This window comes from Molossus molossus, unplaced genomic scaffold (genome assembly GCF_014108415.1).
Source record: "Molossus molossus isolate mMolMol1 unplaced genomic scaffold, mMolMol1.p scaffold_m16_p_11, whole genome shotgun sequence".
Taxonomy (NCBI): Eukaryota; Metazoa; Chordata; class Mammalia; order Chiroptera; family Molossidae; genus Molossus; species Molossus molossus.
The window spans coordinates 51,319,577-51,336,774 of NW_023425346.1; the positions used below are offsets into that span (position 1 = coordinate 51,319,577).

Here is a 17,198-nt window from a genome sequence, read left to right on the forward strand (position 1 = left end):
CATCAACTGGCTGCCTCCTACACATCTCTGCTGGGCATACAGCCCACAACCTGAGCATGTACCCTGACCAGGAATCAAACTAACAACCTCTTGGTCCATGGGTCGACATTCAACCACTGAGCCATACTGGCTGGGCTAAGTTCTCTATTTAAATCAAAGCTATCTTTCATCTCTTCTACTCAAACTACAAACGTGGTCATAAATACTTTTATCTAACAGTTTAAAGCAGTATTTTCATATTTATGCTCTGTTTTCAAATGACACACACAAATATATATATATATCTACCTATAAAGATCAGCAAGGGTGTGTCTAATTTCCATATATTGTTAGTAGTCCCACTGCTTCTTTTTCTTCAGGAAAGCACTGTAGCATGTGGCTGAAATGCTACTATAACAATAACCATAAATTCAAACATATACACAAAAAAATAAATTTAAGTTATATGTAAACTCTGGTATTTTAGCACTAGGTCCAGATTATGGTACATTTCTAACTGATCTCAAAGCACCAGTGCGCTTAGACATAGTGGCTGGAGTTACTTATTTGAAGTACTATTTGGTACTAATAAAAGAAAATCTTTTAAAGTCCTTTCATAACTTAAAAATGAATATCATGAAAAAAGTATTTTTAAAGCAATGTAAGTCAATAGTGTCAAGAAATTAGGTAAAAAGATGAAGGGATTAAGAAGTACAAATTGGTAGTTACAGAATAGTCATTGGGATGTAAAGTACAGCATAGGAATATAGTCAATAATGTTATAATAACTATGTATGGCGCCATGTGGGTACTGGAAATATCAGAGCGAACATTTTGTATATGATTGTCTAATTACTACGATGTACCCCCGAAACCAATACAAAATAATACCGAAAGTAAATTGGAACTGAAAAATTAAAAATAAAATAAAGAAATTATGGTAATCTAGTAAGACTAATACAATTTGCTAAATAGCATAAAACTAGTTATTTATAAAATATACTCACCATTTGTGTATTAGAATCTCCCAATGACTGAAGTTCATATTGAATAGGTTGCCCATTTTGGTTCACTAGTTGAAATTGCTTTGCAGAAAGAGTCTGTGCCTGAGTCAGGGGCCCTGGTATATTCTGTGATGTAAGTGAATTATCTGCTTCATGAGTAGTGATAGGTAAAATTCTACCAAGACTATTCTGTCCAAAGGAATGATCCCTGGAGTCCATACAGGTTGAATGCTTTGTAAAAAATAATAAGTAAATAATCACCTGGATGTTTGTAAAATACAACATCACAATTTCAAAAAATAATGTTTATAAAATGAAAAGACAAATTTTCCAGTTAATTATCTACTTTGCACTTTGCAAGAGTTGTCAATTCACAGAATGATACAGACAGAAAGCAGTTCTTAAATGAAATTGTTCATTTTTATTATATTTTATTCCAACTTTATTGAAATAAAATTGTCCACGGAAATACAACTTGAAGTGACGAAATATAATTCAACATAAGAATTTTTCATTGTGCATAAAAGTTTATGAATATATAAAGTTAAATATGATAGAATTGTGGATATAAAATGTTAAAATTCTTGAATACATTAAGTATAACACTATTCCTTAACCATAAAAAGTTAAATGACATGCTGTTTTCCCTCAAAATAGGAAAAAGTCCCCAGTTGAATCCCTACCTCAAATTACCTGAGAATCTGTTTTTGAATCTTCGGAATCATTATGGTTGACTATTAATGAATCATTAGACTGTTCCATGCTGATATCATATTCAATTCCATTTTCTTCTATTATTTAATAGCTGAAAGAGTTCAAAATATCTGATCAACCAAAGCCCTTAATATTTTTACATAATTTATCTCTAGAACAAATCACTCATCTCCCCTACTCTGTTACCCTATGCAATTTAGGTTAAATCATTTCCATTCTATAAATAAGAAAATAAAAATTTTTGCTAAATGACTTGCCAAGGTACCAGAATATATTTAAGGCAGAATATAGTGTTATGTAGTTCTTTCTTCCTATCCTTAAGTACAATCACATACTGGTTTATTAAGATTGTTGTTATGTGGTATATACTGTTATACCCTTCAAATATTTCTAAAATTCTCAGTTTGCAAAGATTTAATAAAGATAAAGTTTTTTGCCTGACCAGTGTGGCTCAGTGGATTGAGCCATTATCCCATGGACTGAGAAGTCCTGGTTCGATTCCTGGTCAGAGGACATGCTGGAGTTGCAGGCTTGATCCCCAGTAGGGGGCATGCAGGAGGCAGTCATTCGATGTATCTCTCTCACATTGATGTTTCTATTTCTCTTTCCCTTCCTCTCTAAAAAATTTATGAAAACATACTTTTAAAAAATGAAAAGACAACCTACTGAATGGAAAAAGATATTTGCACATCATATATCTGATAAGGGGCTAATACCCAAAATATATAAAGAACTAATCCAACTCAATAGCAAATATACCCCCAAATAATCCAATTAAAATGGGCAAAAGATCTGAATAGACATTTTCCCAAAGAAGACATACAGATGCCAATAGGTACATGAATATGCTAAGTGAAATAAGTCTAAGAATCACAAATACCATATGACCTCTCTTATATGTGGAATCTCAAAAGAAAAAAACCTAAGATACAGAGAACAAATTGATGGTTACCAGAGCGGGATGTAGGGGATCGTGAAGGGGGTCAAAAGGTTAAAAAAAAAAAAAAAAAAGATAAACTAAGTGGGAAAATAATCTATTAGCTAGACAGAAACCCTTAGAAAAAGTAAAATCTTTTTTCTGGTTTTAGAATTGAATCCACATATTGATCCAATTGCAGACTCGCAAACCTTAAATACATACTATTAAGTGAAAGCCAGTTTGAAAGGCTACATACTATATGATTGCAAATATATAACATTCAAAAGGCAAAACTATAGACATAGTAAGCAGACCACTTGTTACCAGAGATTGGGAGTGTGGGGGTAATGGAGGAATAAATAGATGAAACATAAGAGACTTTATGGTGACGAAACGATTTTTTTATAATACTACAGTGGTGGATACAAGACATTATACATTTGTCAAAATCCATAAAAATGTATAAAACAAAGGGTGAACCTTAATGCAAACTACAGACTTTTGTTCATAATCAAGTATCAATATTGGTTCATTAATTTTAAGAGATATATCATGCTAATGCATGATGTTAATAATAGGGAAAACTGTATGCTGGAGAAAGGGATGAGTGGTGGGAGAAGAAATATAGAAATCTTTTTATGACCTGTTCAATTTTTCTATAAATCTAAAAATGTTCTTAAAAAGTATTTTGCCCTGGCTGGTTTGGCTCAGCGGTTAGAGTATTGTCCCTCAGACTAAAGAGGCGCGGGTTCAATTCTGGTCAAGGGCACGTACCTTGGTTGCAGTTCGGTCCCCAACCCTGGTCAAATTTGCATGGAGGCAACCAATCGATGTGTCTCTCTCACATAGATGTTTCTCTCTCTCTCTCTCCCTCCCTCCCACTCTATCTGCAGATAAATGGAAAAATATCTTCGGGTGAGCATTAAAAAAAAAAAAAAAAAAGCAATCACAGTGACTATAAATTAAAGCCAGTAACAAATCACAGTATATAAACTCCAAAATTATCTTGACATTTTTTATTAAATTATTACACTCTAGAAAGTGTTGGAATTAGGGAGTATAAGAAAATATATTATTTTTTCATTAACTTCTAAAATAAAAACTGAGAGGGTTTTGTCAGTAAAATGGTATAAACTAGTTGAAGAGCCCTGGCCAGTTTGGCTCAGCGTTGAGCATCGGCCTGTGGACCAAAGGGTCTCGGGTTCAATTCCCAGTCAATGGCACATACCTGGGTTGCAGTTCGGATTCCCGGTCCTGGTCAGGATTATTCGGGAGGGAACCAATAGATGTGTCTCTCTCACATTGATGATTCTCTCTCTGTCTCTCTCTCTCTTCCCCTCCCTCTCTTCCAATCAATCTGAAAAAAATCAATGAAATCCTTGGTGAGGATTAATCAAAAAAAAAAAATGTTGAAAAGAGCATTCTGTAGTCATATACTATGGATTTGAATTTCAGCTTGGTACTTACTTGTCAAATTAGTTAACCACTACTCTGAGCTTTAGTTTTGTCATCTTCAAATTGGGAAGAATATTGCATCTATCACATAGGGTCCTTATAAAGATTAAATAATGCATACAAAGGGCTTGGTGAAGTTCCCAGTACACTATGAGTGCTCAAAAAATTACTTTACTATCTATAAGTATGCAAACTAAGGTCAAATTTTCACCTATCTAAATAGATACCTAAACAGACTTAATAAATCCTTACAATATAAAAATTTTTATACTTTTAGATGACTAATAGGCTGTATTTCAATATTACTGTTTTGTCTTAAAATTCACGCATCTCATAAATGTAGTAGGAAAAAAACTGGGGGTTAGTCTAGATTTGATGAAAAAGTCCAAACTATTACTTTCTCTTAACTTCAATTTCTAGTTCTTTAAAATGAGGAGTCAGTATGAATGATTTCTAAGATCCTATCAAGTTCTAAGATTTTTGTTTCTAATAGTTGATTATCCTGATGATTTTTAAAATTCATTTAACTACTGCCCTGTTCAGTTTTGCTCAGTGGTTAGAGGGTGGGCCCATGGACCAAAGAGTCAGGGGTTCGATTCCGGTCAAGGGCACGTACCTTGGTCGCGGTTCGGTCCCGGGGCCCTAGTCCGGGTCGGGTGGGAGGTAGCCAATCAATGTGTCTCTCTCCCATCAATGTTTCTCTCTCTTTCCCTCTCTCTCCCTCCCACTCCATCTGAAGATGAATAAAAAAATATCCTCAGGTGAGGATTTAAAAATAACAATAATAATAATAATAAAATTCATTTAACTACTATTGATTGACTGACTTATAATGTGTATTGAGCAGAAAAACAATTCTATCCAGAGAGAAAACTTTTATAAAGTTTGATTTAACTGAAAATAAGTCCTACTGATGGACTTATTAAAACTGAAATAACTGCCCTGGCCAGTTTGGCTCAGCGGTTAGAGCGTCGGCCTGCGGTCCTGAGAGACCCGGGTTCGGTTCCCGCTAAGGGCACGTACCTCGGTTGCAGTTTGTCCCCGGCCCTGGTCGGTCGTGCGGGTGGCAGCCACTCGATGTGTTCCTTTCACATCGATGTTTCTCTCTCTCTCTCTGTTCCTCTCTCTCCCTCCCACTCTATCTGAACAAAAAATGGAAAAATGTCCTCGGGTGAGGATAAAAAAATTAAAAAAAAAAAAACTGAAATAACTGCCCTCGCCGGTTTGGCTCAGCGGTTAGAGCGTCGGCCTGCGGTCCAGAGAGACCCAGGTTTGGTTCCCGCTAAGGGCATGTACCTCGGTTGCAGTTCGTCTCCATCCCTGATTGGGTTGTGCGGAAGGCAGCCACTCGATGTGTCCCTTTCACATCGATGTTTCTCCCTCTTTCTCCCTCTCTCTCCCTCCCACTCTATCTGAGCAAAAAATGGAAAAATGTACTCGAATGAGGATAAAAAAAAAACTGAAATAACTGCTGTCATGAATAGAACTTAATTTTTAAAGTAAATTAAATATACTGAAATACTGTCTAAACATGACATTAAGATTATAAAATATTTTTGAGCTCTTTATTTTTATATTTAAATATAAGTATTTATGATAGAATAGATGACTATTAATTTGTCACAGCTATAAAATAATTTAATGTTTACTGAATGCTTTTATACTTAATAATTATTAGCTAGAATTATTAACAATCACTCTACTATTCTGTGATGTAGGACCTATTAGCATCATTTTACAGAAAAGGAAATGGAAGCTCTCTGCTCAAGATTATAAAGCTATCATTTACTGAGCACTTACCATAGCAAAGAACAAGGCTAAAAGTGTTTTACGTATGTCACTTATTTAATCATTTCAACAACCCTGTGATTCAGTTACTTTCTCCAATTTCCAGAGAATGAACTAAAACTCAGGCAATTAAGTAACTTTACCAAGATTACAAATATACTAAGTGGCTGAGCAAAGACTCAAATATCCATGCATTGATTCCAAAGCCCATTCTTGACTATTATAATAGAAACTCTTTTGAGGTAACAAAGTTCCTTCCTTCCTTCATTAATCATAGTTCTGTATTTTTTTTTCTTTTCAGAAAGGCAGACTGACACATGCAGCGCCTCATTTGGATGTATCTGGAGTCTTAGAAGCTTGACTACCCTACGTTCTCCTACAAATGGACCTTGAGAGCTTGTTTGGAGGATCTAGCAGGGGAGCACAGCTACTCATATACCCTTGACGGAAGTCTGGTCCTCTCTTCTAGGGGGAAGGTCGTTCTCTTCCACCGAGTGCCCAGCTTCGGGAGGGACGCACATGGATCGGTGAGGGAGGAGGGGGACACCAGCCTAGCCAGCCAGATCAGCCAAATCAACCCTGGCAATCAATGGGGTGACAGGTGTCACAGCCAGATCGCCCTCACATCCTTTGAATCTTTTTTTAAAAATGTTATCTTTACTTTTGAAAGTATTACAGATGTCCCTCCTTTTTTCCCCCATTGACACTCTCCTCCCTGCTCCTGCCCTCCTGCATTAAATCTTTTATTTTTTTGATAGGTTAACAAATTAAAGATGTTAAAAGTTCTTTGTTTATTTGTTCTCAACTTTTCCTTAGTTGTAACTTAATTAGAGGCCGTAGCTAATACACAAAAGCCCTCCTGCAAGCAATCTAAAGACCTGTGACCTCACCAGAAAGCTCTAACTATGCAGGCATTGACCAACAGGAAAATACTCTGTAAATAGATTCAAAAGAGCTTGGGAAGAAGAGGTTAAAAACTGCAAATAGCTTAGAGGCAAGACTACTAAAAACTTACTCTTAGTTTCCTAAGGTGAATTGATCTTATTACAAATTATCCTCATTGTCCCACGTTTTTTTCATTTTATTTAATTTCTCTTACCCTATCTAAAATCTCATCAATAAAATTGTGTTAAAAAATTTTTTTTAATGTATTGATTTAGAGAGAGAGAGGTAAGGGGAGAGAGAGGGGAAACAACGATTTGTTGTTTCCCTTACTGATGCATTCATTGGTTGCTTCTTGTATGTGCCATGACCTGGGATGGAACTAGCAACATTGGTGTTTGGGTATGACACTCCAACCAACTGAGCTACCCGGCCAGGGTTCATCAGTGAAATTTTCTCTGGAGTTAATAAGCATTTTCTCTCAAAAAAAAAACTCTGGAGAGAATATCAATAATTAAGTAATGTATGTGAATTTACATAAGGATGGCTTTCTTCCTTTAAAATAAGTTAAAAACAGCTACCACATAAAGTTTAATTTAGAGGTGAGAAAGCAAGAACATCTGAAGCTCAGAGCATTTAAAGGGATCCAGCAGGCCTGAGCTAGATGCTGCAGTGAGAAAGTATGGCAGGACGAATATCCCTATACATACTAATGAAGGGGTGGGATGATGTTAAAACAAGGAAGATTGCCAAACATAAACCACTTACTTCAGAACTTTTCCCAGGCTGGGATTTTGCCAATGAAAGAAAGGTAACTTATTTTTCTGGGAACTCAGAACTCAAAATTTTCTTTTCAATATGTACTACAATACAACTATACTATAGGTTAAACAAACTTTTTGTAATTACACTGGGAAAATACTACTTAAAATAGTTTCTATATGCAAAATTGGGTTGCCATATCTACTGACCTAACCCATTGCTGAATTGGTGATTAAAAGTACATTTTTAGCCTGGTTGTTGTGGCTCAGTGGTTGAGCGTCGATCCATGCACCAAGAGGTCGCTGGTTCAATTCCCCAGTCAGAGCACATGCCCAAGTTGTGGCATGCTCCCCAGTGTGAGTCATGCAAGAGGAGACCAATCAATGTTCTCTCTCATCAATATTTCTCTCTCTCTCTAAAACCAATGAAGAAAAAATGATTTTTTAAAAAAAGTACATATTTAAGATACAGACATCATTTAAAAAAATTATTTGAGCCCTGGCCGGTTTGGCTCAGCGGTTAGAGCATTGGCCTGTGGTCCAGAGAGACCTGGGTTCGGTTCCCGCTAAGGGCAAGTACCTCCGTTGCAGTTTGTCCCTGGCCCTGTTTGGGTCGTGCAGGTGGCAGCCACTTGATGTATGCCTTTCATGTGGATGTTTCTCTCTCTCTCTCTTCCACTCTATCTGAACAAAATATCGAAAAATGTCCTCGGGTGAGGATAAAAAAAAAATTTTTTTTAAATTATTTCAATGCAGTGTAAAGTAGTACTCCTTCCTTCCTTAATCTTTCTACCAATTTGCATTGCCTTTTACTATGTCTAAGTAAAGTTTTTTTAAAGAATAAGACATTAATATTAAATAGCTAGTTATAAAATGTTCTTTTCCAACAGGTAGCCATAAACAGAACAAAGTACCAATATATAAAGTGTAATTTGACTTTTTCCTTCATAGGTAATGGAAAATAGTTAACTCTTATGTAACTGTTGCTTTCAACTAATTAAAAATAAAATTATTACCTTTAGGCAGTAGCTCAAGTTTAAATTCCAGGCCTCAAGCATTCTACTACCCCCAAAAATGCCCTCTTGTCCACCGAAGTTCTTCCTTTCTGCAGCACTAAAATCATGATAGTAATGGCTTCATTTATGCGAAAGCTATAATTAGGTCTTCAATAGCAGCATTTTTCTGTAATGAGAAGGTATTCAATGTATATTTTATTTTCCTATACATAAAGAAAAATACTAGATTTTGTTATGCAAGTTTTATTATCAAATAGCCATTACAAGCACAGTGGAACCCTCAGCTGACTCAACCGGCGAGAACTGAAGACTAGAACTAACTTTACAGATAACTGTCCTTGACCTGCTATAGGTGACTTAACCTGTTTCCTTATCTAAAACTAGACATTTGGACTAAGTTTTTGTTTCAACTCTCACGTTCTAAAACTACTGAAACAAAGACTTCTCCAGCAAATTACCTTTTTTTCCCCCAATGAAAATATTTACTATTAGAGCATCTTTTGGAGCCATAAAAGCTTCAAAATAAAAGCCTCCTTCTCATACACCACTCCCTATAAAATCCTGGCATTGATTTAACAAGCTTATTTCTTAAGCAAGTAGTATTGGGGTTGGATAAGAGAACAGAAAGGAGAAAGTATTAAATATACGGTCTATACAGTTAATGATTGAACTTCAGAACACACACTAAGGCTTTACATTCTGTTGGCAAATTGCTTTCTAGAATGTTTCATATTACATTTAAAAAGTGGGTTTTACCTTATTGCAAAAGCAAAGATTAGGAGGAAAGTGTTAAATTGGAGGTTTAGCCCTGGCCAGTTTGGCTCAGCGGTTAGAGCGTTGGCCTGCGGTCCGGAGAGACCCGGGTTCGGTTCCCGCTAAGGGCACGTACTTCGGTTGCAGTTTGTCCCCGGCCCTGGTTGGTCGTGCAGGTGGCAGCCACTCGATGTGTCCCTTCACGTCGATGTTTCTCTCTCTCTCTTCCTCTCTCTCCCTCCCATTCTATCTGTACAAAAAAATGGAAAAATATCCTCAGGTGAGGATAAAAAAAAAAAAAAAAAAATTGGAGGTTTATTTTCCATTTACAGGGGAAAGGGGGCTTTTTTATTATTTACACATATTTAATACATGGCAGAGGGGAAGAGACTATTTAGGCTGTAGTCACTCATATCTCTGTGGGCCATGCTTGGGTTACTGCCGTTTTGATTTTATTGAGTACTTCTATCTGTTCAAAAATTTAGAGCAGTTCTCAGCTGCAATTTCTAAAAATATGTCTTAATATCTGGTTACTGTTTTCTCCTATAGACTTTTGTGTAGTAAAATTTATACATTAAAACCAGTAGTCTAAAAAAAAACCAAAAAAACAGTAGTCTAAGAATAAACCCCAAACAGGCCAGCTAAAGAATAAAGCCACTGCCCTGGTCAGTTTGGCTCAGCGGTTAGAGCGTCGGCCTACGGTCCAGAGAGACCTGGGTTCGGTTCCCGCTAAGGGCATGTACCTTGGTTGCAGTTTGTCCCCGGCCCTGGTTGGGTCATGTGGGTGGCAACCACTCGATGTGTCCCTTTCATTCTCTCTCTCTCCCTCCCACTCTATCTGAACAAAATTAAAAAAAAAAAAAAAAAAATGTCCTCGGGTGAGGACTAAAAAAAAAAAAAAAAGAATAAAGCCACTTAAGGTTTAGTCCTAGAGTTTCTCTTAATTCTATGTACCTTGATTAGGGTCTCAAGATTTTAAGGCTCTTGCCCTGGCTGGTTTGGCTCAGTGCTTAAAGCTTCGGCCTGCGGTGCGGAGAGAGCCGGGTTGGGTTCCCGCCAAGGCCATGTACCTTGGTTGTGGTTTGTCCCTGGGCGGGTGGCAGCCACTCGTTCTCTCTCTCTTCCTCTCTCTCCCTCCCACTCTATCTGAACAAAAAATGGAAGAAATGTCCTCGGGTGAAGATTAAAAAAAGATTTTAAGGATCTTGAAATCTATTTAATATCAACTGCATTAAAAAAAATAGTGCTTAAGCCCCAGCTGTTGTGGCTCACTGGTTGAGCGTCGGCCCATGCACCAAGAGGTGGCAGGTTTGATTCCAGGTCAGGGCACATGCTCAGGTTGTGGGCCTAATCTCCAGTGGGGGGCATGCAAGAGGCAGCCAATTGATGTTCCCTCTCATGGGTGTTTCTCTCTCTCTCCCTCTCCCTTCCTCTCTGTTTAAAATCAATAAAGAAAAAAGAAAAAATAGTACTTAAGCCTTGGCCAGTTTGGCTCAGCAGTAGAGCATGGGCCCACGGACCAACAAGGTGTAGGTTCAATTCTGGCCAAGGGCACTACCTCGGTTGCAGTTCGGTCCTGGCTCAAGTCAAGGTCTTACAGAGGCAACCGGTTGATGTATCTCTCTCACATCGATGTTTCTCTCTCTTCCTTTCTCTCCCTCTCTCTCCTTCCCACTCTATCTGAAGATAATAGAAAATATACTCAGGTGAGGATTAAAAATAATAATAATAATAATAATGCTTAAAAGTACTTTAGAGAATAAAATGTCTTTCATCTTTTAAGGTAGGTAGATGACATAATGTACCTTTTATAATGTATACACAATTAATATGAATCAGTGGTGTCAAAATTAAATCAAGACTACTAGTTCACAAATATTTTATAGAATAATTTATTTTTTAAAGATGGGTTTTAAAAGTTATATTGCACTAAATTAACATCTAATTTTAAGTGTATGCAAATTTATATAGAAACAATAACCTATTTTAACGTTTAATTTTTCAGTAAAAAAAATTTAACGCTAGTGTTCACAGTGTCTCTTTTATGTAAGGTTTATCCTCCCTATAAATTTCCCTGTAATCTAAGTTTCTACCCATTTCTTACCTCTTTGCTCTTTGAGAACTTTACAAATTATTTCATGTAATCCTCACAATGACTCTGAGGTACAGCTTATTATTTCTATTAATAGATAAGAAACCCAAAGCTGTTTAAGTAACTTTCCTAAGATCACAGAGAGCATTAGAGCTGATTCAAAACTAAGTAGGAAAAAACTACCCAGAATAATTAAGACTCCAAAGCCCATGCACAGTCGTTATAGTATATCATGTCATGCCATGATATATATATATTTAAAAAAAACAAACCCTATAATTAAAATTTCTTTTCTAAGCTGTTGTTCTCCAGATAACAATGTGTCTTCATGAGGACCACAGTAAATGAATCAAGTAGGAAATAATTAAAAACCAAGAGCTTGCAGTTAATATTCTAAATAAACTTAAAAAAAAAACACCCAAAGTAAAACCACTAACTACCCTAGGTATTCATTGCACGGTGACACCACCAAATATAAGACATGACACTGTTGAAAACACCAAAGACATCATACTGGGTTATTTAGTTCTCTGGAACACTTGTTAATTAGTTTCTTCCTTAACGAAAGTTCTCAAATGAAAAATGTATTTTAGTGAGTCAACATTTCTGCATTGCCAATTGAAGTTTTATCTTATTAAGCATTCAGGTTCTGTATCTTACTGATATTTTGCAATTCAAATTAAGATCAACCTATATTGACTCTTATCAGGTACTGTATTTTTTTATTTGGGTAAGTTTCAAATTAATGATAGTTAAAAATGAATTAATCTATTGACTAACTATATATTTTAAAAGATATTTTGACCAATGAGATATTATCAGTAATTTAAAAATTATCGGAAAAAGAATTTAATTGAAGATTTATTTGAGGTCCAGTGAAATTTAATTCCGGAAATTTCAACTGCTATAACTAAAAAATCATTAATGACTAAAGAAGAATGATGTTTAAAACTGTCAAGTTTCTTTCCACTTCTACCAAATTAAAAAAATATATGGACTAAACGGAAGAATTCAATTAAGCAACTGTTTCAAGCTTCAGGGTATCTAACTTTTTTTTTTTTTTTTTCATCCTCACCCGAGGATATTTTTCCATTTTTTGTTCAGCTAGAGTGGGAGGGAGAGAGAGGAAGAGAGAGAGAGAGAGAAACATCGACGTGAAGGGACACATCGAGTGGCTGCCACCCACACGACTAACAGGGCCGGGGACAAACTGTAACCAAAGTACGTGCCCTTAGCGGGAAACGAACCCGTGTCTCTCCGGACCGCCGGCCGACGCTCTAACCGCTGAGCCAAACTGGCCAGGGCTAACTTTTTTAATGAATGCAATTCTCACCATTACAATGAATCCCATGATTAAATGACCTCTGCTTTTATTTGCCAGCCCAGTCCCTTCCTAGGACTTCAGCACAGAAGTTTTATCATTTTATTCCTCTTACCACGAGGCTATTCTCCCTTATTTGTTCACGTTGGCAAAACTAGTTTAATTTACATCTAAATGATAATGACAGTAATAATAGTTAAAATTTACTAGGTAGCATTTATTTCTTACAGCTGACCCAAGTTAAGGCAGAGAGAAGTTAAGAAATACAGGGGTGGACAAAAGTAGGCTCACAGTTGTTTGTAAGAAAACAGCAGGCAGGTTATGATTATTACAATAGCTTTACTAACTGTTTCGAGTACTCACAACTGTAAACCCACTTTTGTCCACCCTAGTAGCTGAAGCAGTACTGGAACCCGGCCATTTGGTTCCAGAGCCAGAATTCTAAAAATTGAAGATAGTCCTGGTTTCATCGTCATTGCTCTCTAACAAAAGATTGGTTTTCGCTCACAATTGTTTAAACCGCTTGTCATATTCTATGGTTGACTGAACTATCGGGTGTCTACCTAAAATACATCTTTAAACAACTTGTTTTAAAAAACAGTAATAAAAGGAAAGCTTTAGTTGTCTTCACCTGTACACATGCCGCTCTGCCCACAAATTTTGCAATACAGTTCTGCCTGATTCTAAACTGCGGTCTCTTAAAGTACCCCTCTTGGTGCTTTTCTGGCGAATGCCTTAAAAAGTGACTGAAATCTGGATAGCAGCTCTCCATCCATCCTCCCTCAGGAAAAGAACTACATTTAATTGTAATAATTCTTGGTCAAAGGGCGGAGGAGGTGTTATGTAAGTACGCCTTTCCCCTTCTAAATATAAGATATAAAGGTGCTCATAGAGAAAAAAAAACGGAACCCTAAAAAACTGGGCGCAGGGCAGCGCGAAGGACCACACACTGGACGCTCCCGCCGACAGGGTCCAGGTCCTTCTCCGCGGCGGCTGCAAGACACCTAACCTCCTTCTGCAGCCTCCCCGGGACCCGCGAGCCCCGTCCTGGGCTGGGGGTAGTAGGCCTCGCCATGTAGGGCCTGGGAAAGGGCCCGGGAAAGGACCGGAGGCGGGGTGCGGCAGACGCCACCAGGGTCCGGCTGCGGCAGGGGGCGGGGGCCGGGGGCCGGCGGTTGCTTAGGGACTGGGAGGGTCAGGAGGTGATGGAAGGAGGAGGAAAGAGGAAGAAAGGGGGGTTAGGTAATAGCGTCCGGTCCGTCGGCGCAGACAGCTGTGCCAAACCTCCGACTCCCTCAGTCCCGCCGCCGCCGAGAGCTCTATAGGGCGAGGAGGGAAGTCCACAAAGTGCTGAAGCAGAGGGGAGAATAGTCAAAACGAGTCTACTCAACCTCGTCTTGGCTCCGAGGCCCAGCCATGGAGACCAGCACAATGCGCAGGCGCATCCCCTCTGAGCGCGCGCGGCGCGGTACCGTGAGATAAGGCCTCTATCGGCCACCGTCGTTTATTTTCCTTCTGACACGATGTTTTTTGCGGGGGGCGGGGGGTGTATTCCCTCATTTAAATCTCGTCTGGATTTAAAGCGTGAAGCTGCAGGCGAGAACTCACGAAGAATCTCTGTAGAGTGAGGCTCTCCTTGTGAGTATACGTGATAAAGTAAACCCGGAACGGCTTCAGTAATTAAAGCTGAAGACAAGGGAAATATAAAATAAATGCTTGGCTAGTGTCGGGATGTTTTAATGCAAGGTAGATAGCCTGAGGGCAGCGTGGCAAAAAAGACTACAATTCCCAGTGGTTACAGCGTCTGAGAAGCGCTGCTTTCTGGGGGTTGTAGTATCTAAGAGCTGTGTTTGAGGTATCAGGTCTAAAGACAGCTTCTTACATTTAAAAAAGAGATTGCGAGAAAATGCGATTTGAATCGGGCCGTTCTGTATCTTCATACTCGAGCACAGGCCTAAATATATGAAAAGAAATCCGAAAAGATTAAAGGGACACTCCGTCTTTAAGACTGTGCTCCCTAATCGATGATTCCTAAATCTAGGAATAGGTAGTTGATGTGTGTGGGCTGGGCCTCCAGAGAAGGGCCGCCTCGTGGTCTCGCTTGCTGAGGAGGCCGGAGGGAAGAAAGCAGAATCCCAGTCTTGGATTTCAGTTTCTGCTTCCCGGTGCAGTCTAATTTTGAGCCGCCTCTTTTTTTGTATTCCTAAGGGACCAGAGCGCCGGTTGTCTATTATCCCGTACGTTTCTGTGGGAAGTTTCGTGTGTACCCCCGCGATGGCTCAGCTCCAGACACGCTTCTTCACTGACAACAAGAAGTAAGTACGCTCCTTTCCTCTCTCCTCTCCTCTCCCCTCCCTGGGATCTTTTCCAAGGACTCCTTGGGTATGACCTTGCGGCTACCTGTCTTTGATATATTCAATTTTACACCACTCTCCCCCACATACACCTTTTCTTTGGACTCCTCTCTTGACCCTATTTTCGGCAGAAGCGGATACGCACCTTGAGGATTTCTTGGAGACCTACCTCAGATATCACCTCCTTCCTGCAGAGCTTCTCAGACTATATACCATTTAAATTGTGAATTTAATTTAATAAGAATGTAGAAGAGCCATAGGTCTTCAGGCTAGCTTCCCGAATAAAGCATATTATGGAATTGAACATGGACCAAGTCGTTACAGGCTGTTTGCTAGTGGTGTTTCAGTTTCTGAAAACACAACTTCATTGTCTTTTTAAGTAGGTTATAGATGAGGTTTTCCTTAACAAGGCTAGCAAATGGAGCTCTGAAGAGGGGGGTTGGTAGAACTTTTTTGTTTTTTGTTTTATCCTCACCCAGGACATTTTTGCATTTATCTTCAGATACAGCGGGAGGGAGAGAGGGAGTAAGAAAAAGAGAAATATCGAAGTGAGAGAGACACATGGAGTGGTCATCACCCACATGACCCCAACTGGGGCTGGGGACAAACCGCAACAAGTTATGTGCTCTTAGCAGGAACCTAACCCCGGACTCTCTGGTCTCCTGGTGGATGCTCTAACCACTGAGCAAACAGGCCAGGGCAAGAATTGTTTTTTAATAAGAGTGTGAAGTCAATTCAGTTATAGATTTATTTATATACATACTTATATACATACATACATGTGTATGTGTATATATATATATATATACTTCTGTGTGTATACATATGTGTATATATAAACATTTTCAACAATAGTCCCTAGGTCTGTAGCATTCATTTAAAACCTAATCACATTCTTTCTGCCTTTTGGTGTATTTGTAGCTTTATGTGTTGACCTGGTAAATCATATTTACTCCTCTTGTGTTGTTGCTTACAATATACATAAATTGTATACTCAATGCACATGAGTATACATACATAGTCTCAATACTTCACAAGGAATGTGATGATGAAATAGCTGGCCACTAAACATTTTCTAATTGAAATTTTTATCTGTATTATTGATTCACATGAAGTCTTAAGAAATAAATGGACCACTGTATTTTAACCCCTGAGATTGTGTGTGTGTGTGTGTGTGTGTGTGTATTTAGATTCTCTAAAAATATGTAATATGTAGTATGTTTTGGTCAATAAAATGAGGGGGTAAAATAACTTGATTCAATATGTGCATGTGAATCATGCTACTCCTCCCCAACCCCATTGTATTAAAATGGTAAATGAAGAAGGAAAAATTTTAATTTTTATGTTTTTTTACCTTTTTGGAGAACCTAAGTAACTGCTTACTATTTGGGGCATGAAAAATATACAACCATAGCCTTATTACTCAAAGTGTAGTTTGAGAACCAACAACATCAGCATAACTTGGGAGCTTATTAGAAAGAGCAGAATCTCAGCCTCTACCCCAGACCTCCTTATTTAAAATCTACATTTCGACAAGTGCTGAAGCCCCTTTCCACACCCCTGTTGTGGCAAGGAGAGACTTACGTAGCATTTCTTGATGAGCCCTATAGATTCTACTTTAACATCTTTTGAAACTTCAATTTCCCACAAATACAGCCTTAATTCCAGCCTTATGGAGATTTATTTTTTTTATTTGTTACTATTTTTGTATTATCCTCACCCGAGGACATTTTTTTTTTTGCATTTATCCTCAGATAGAGCTGGAGGGAGAGAGCAGGGAAGAGAAAGAGAGAGAGAGAGAGAGAGAGAAACATCGATGTGAGAGAGACACATCAACCAGTCACCATCCACACGACCCCAACTGGGGCTGGGGACAAACTGCAACTGAGGTACGTGTCCCTAGTGGGAACCGAACCCAGGACTGTGGTCTGCGGGCAGTGCTCTAACTGCTGAGCCAAACCAGCCAGGGCTCTTTTTCTTTTTTTGGTAACAGCTTTGAGATGTAATTCACATACAACAGAATTCACACATTTAAAGTGTTCAATTATGCAACCATCACTACAGTTATAACATTTTTCATTACCCTTTAGCTGTTACCCCCAGTCCTTCCACTCTTCTAGCCCTAAGTGGATCACTAATCTACTTGTCTGCAGATGTCTG

General features: G+C 38.4%; 2 protein-coding genes across 13 annotated transcripts in view; one reads left to right on the forward strand and one right to left on the reverse strand.

Moving 5' to 3' along the window:
• The window catches only part of CARF (calcium responsive transcription factor), a 66,552-nt gene extending 52,426 nt beyond the window's left edge, over positions 1-14,126 (reverse strand). For 5 of the 10 annotated variants that reach the window (XM_036253534.1, XM_036253538.1, XM_036253536.1 and 2 more), the window contains exons 1-3: positions 3,845-3,896; positions 1,677-1,788; positions 987-1,214 (exon numbers count right to left, since the gene is read on the reverse strand). In XM_036253534.1, the coding sequence (XP_036109427.1) occupies positions 987-1,214; positions 1,677-1,745 (297 nt within the window). In that variant the 5' untranslated portion in view covers positions 1,746-1,788; positions 3,845-3,896. Of the gene's footprint in view, positions 1-986; positions 1,215-1,676; positions 1,789-3,844; positions 3,897-8,518; positions 8,685-14,075 lie in introns of those variants that run through there. The other 5 variants (XM_036253546.1, XM_036253543.1, XM_036253535.1 and 2 more) reach the window with 4 other exon arrangements.
• An 83-nt stretch (positions 14,127-14,209) lies between these two features.
• Positions 14,210-17,198, forward strand: part of WDR12 (WD repeat domain 12) — a 30,450-nt gene continuing 27,461 nt past the window's right edge. Inside the window, exons 1-2 of one of the 3 annotated variants that reach the window (XM_036253550.1) lie at positions 14,210-14,322; positions 14,893-14,999. In XM_036253550.1, the coding sequence (XP_036109443.1) occupies positions 14,959-14,999 (41 nt within the window). In that variant the 5' untranslated portion in view covers positions 14,210-14,322; positions 14,893-14,958. Of the gene's footprint in view, positions 14,323-14,758; positions 15,000-17,198 lie in introns of those variants that run through there. The other 2 variants (XM_036253551.1, XM_036253552.1) reach the window with 2 other exon arrangements.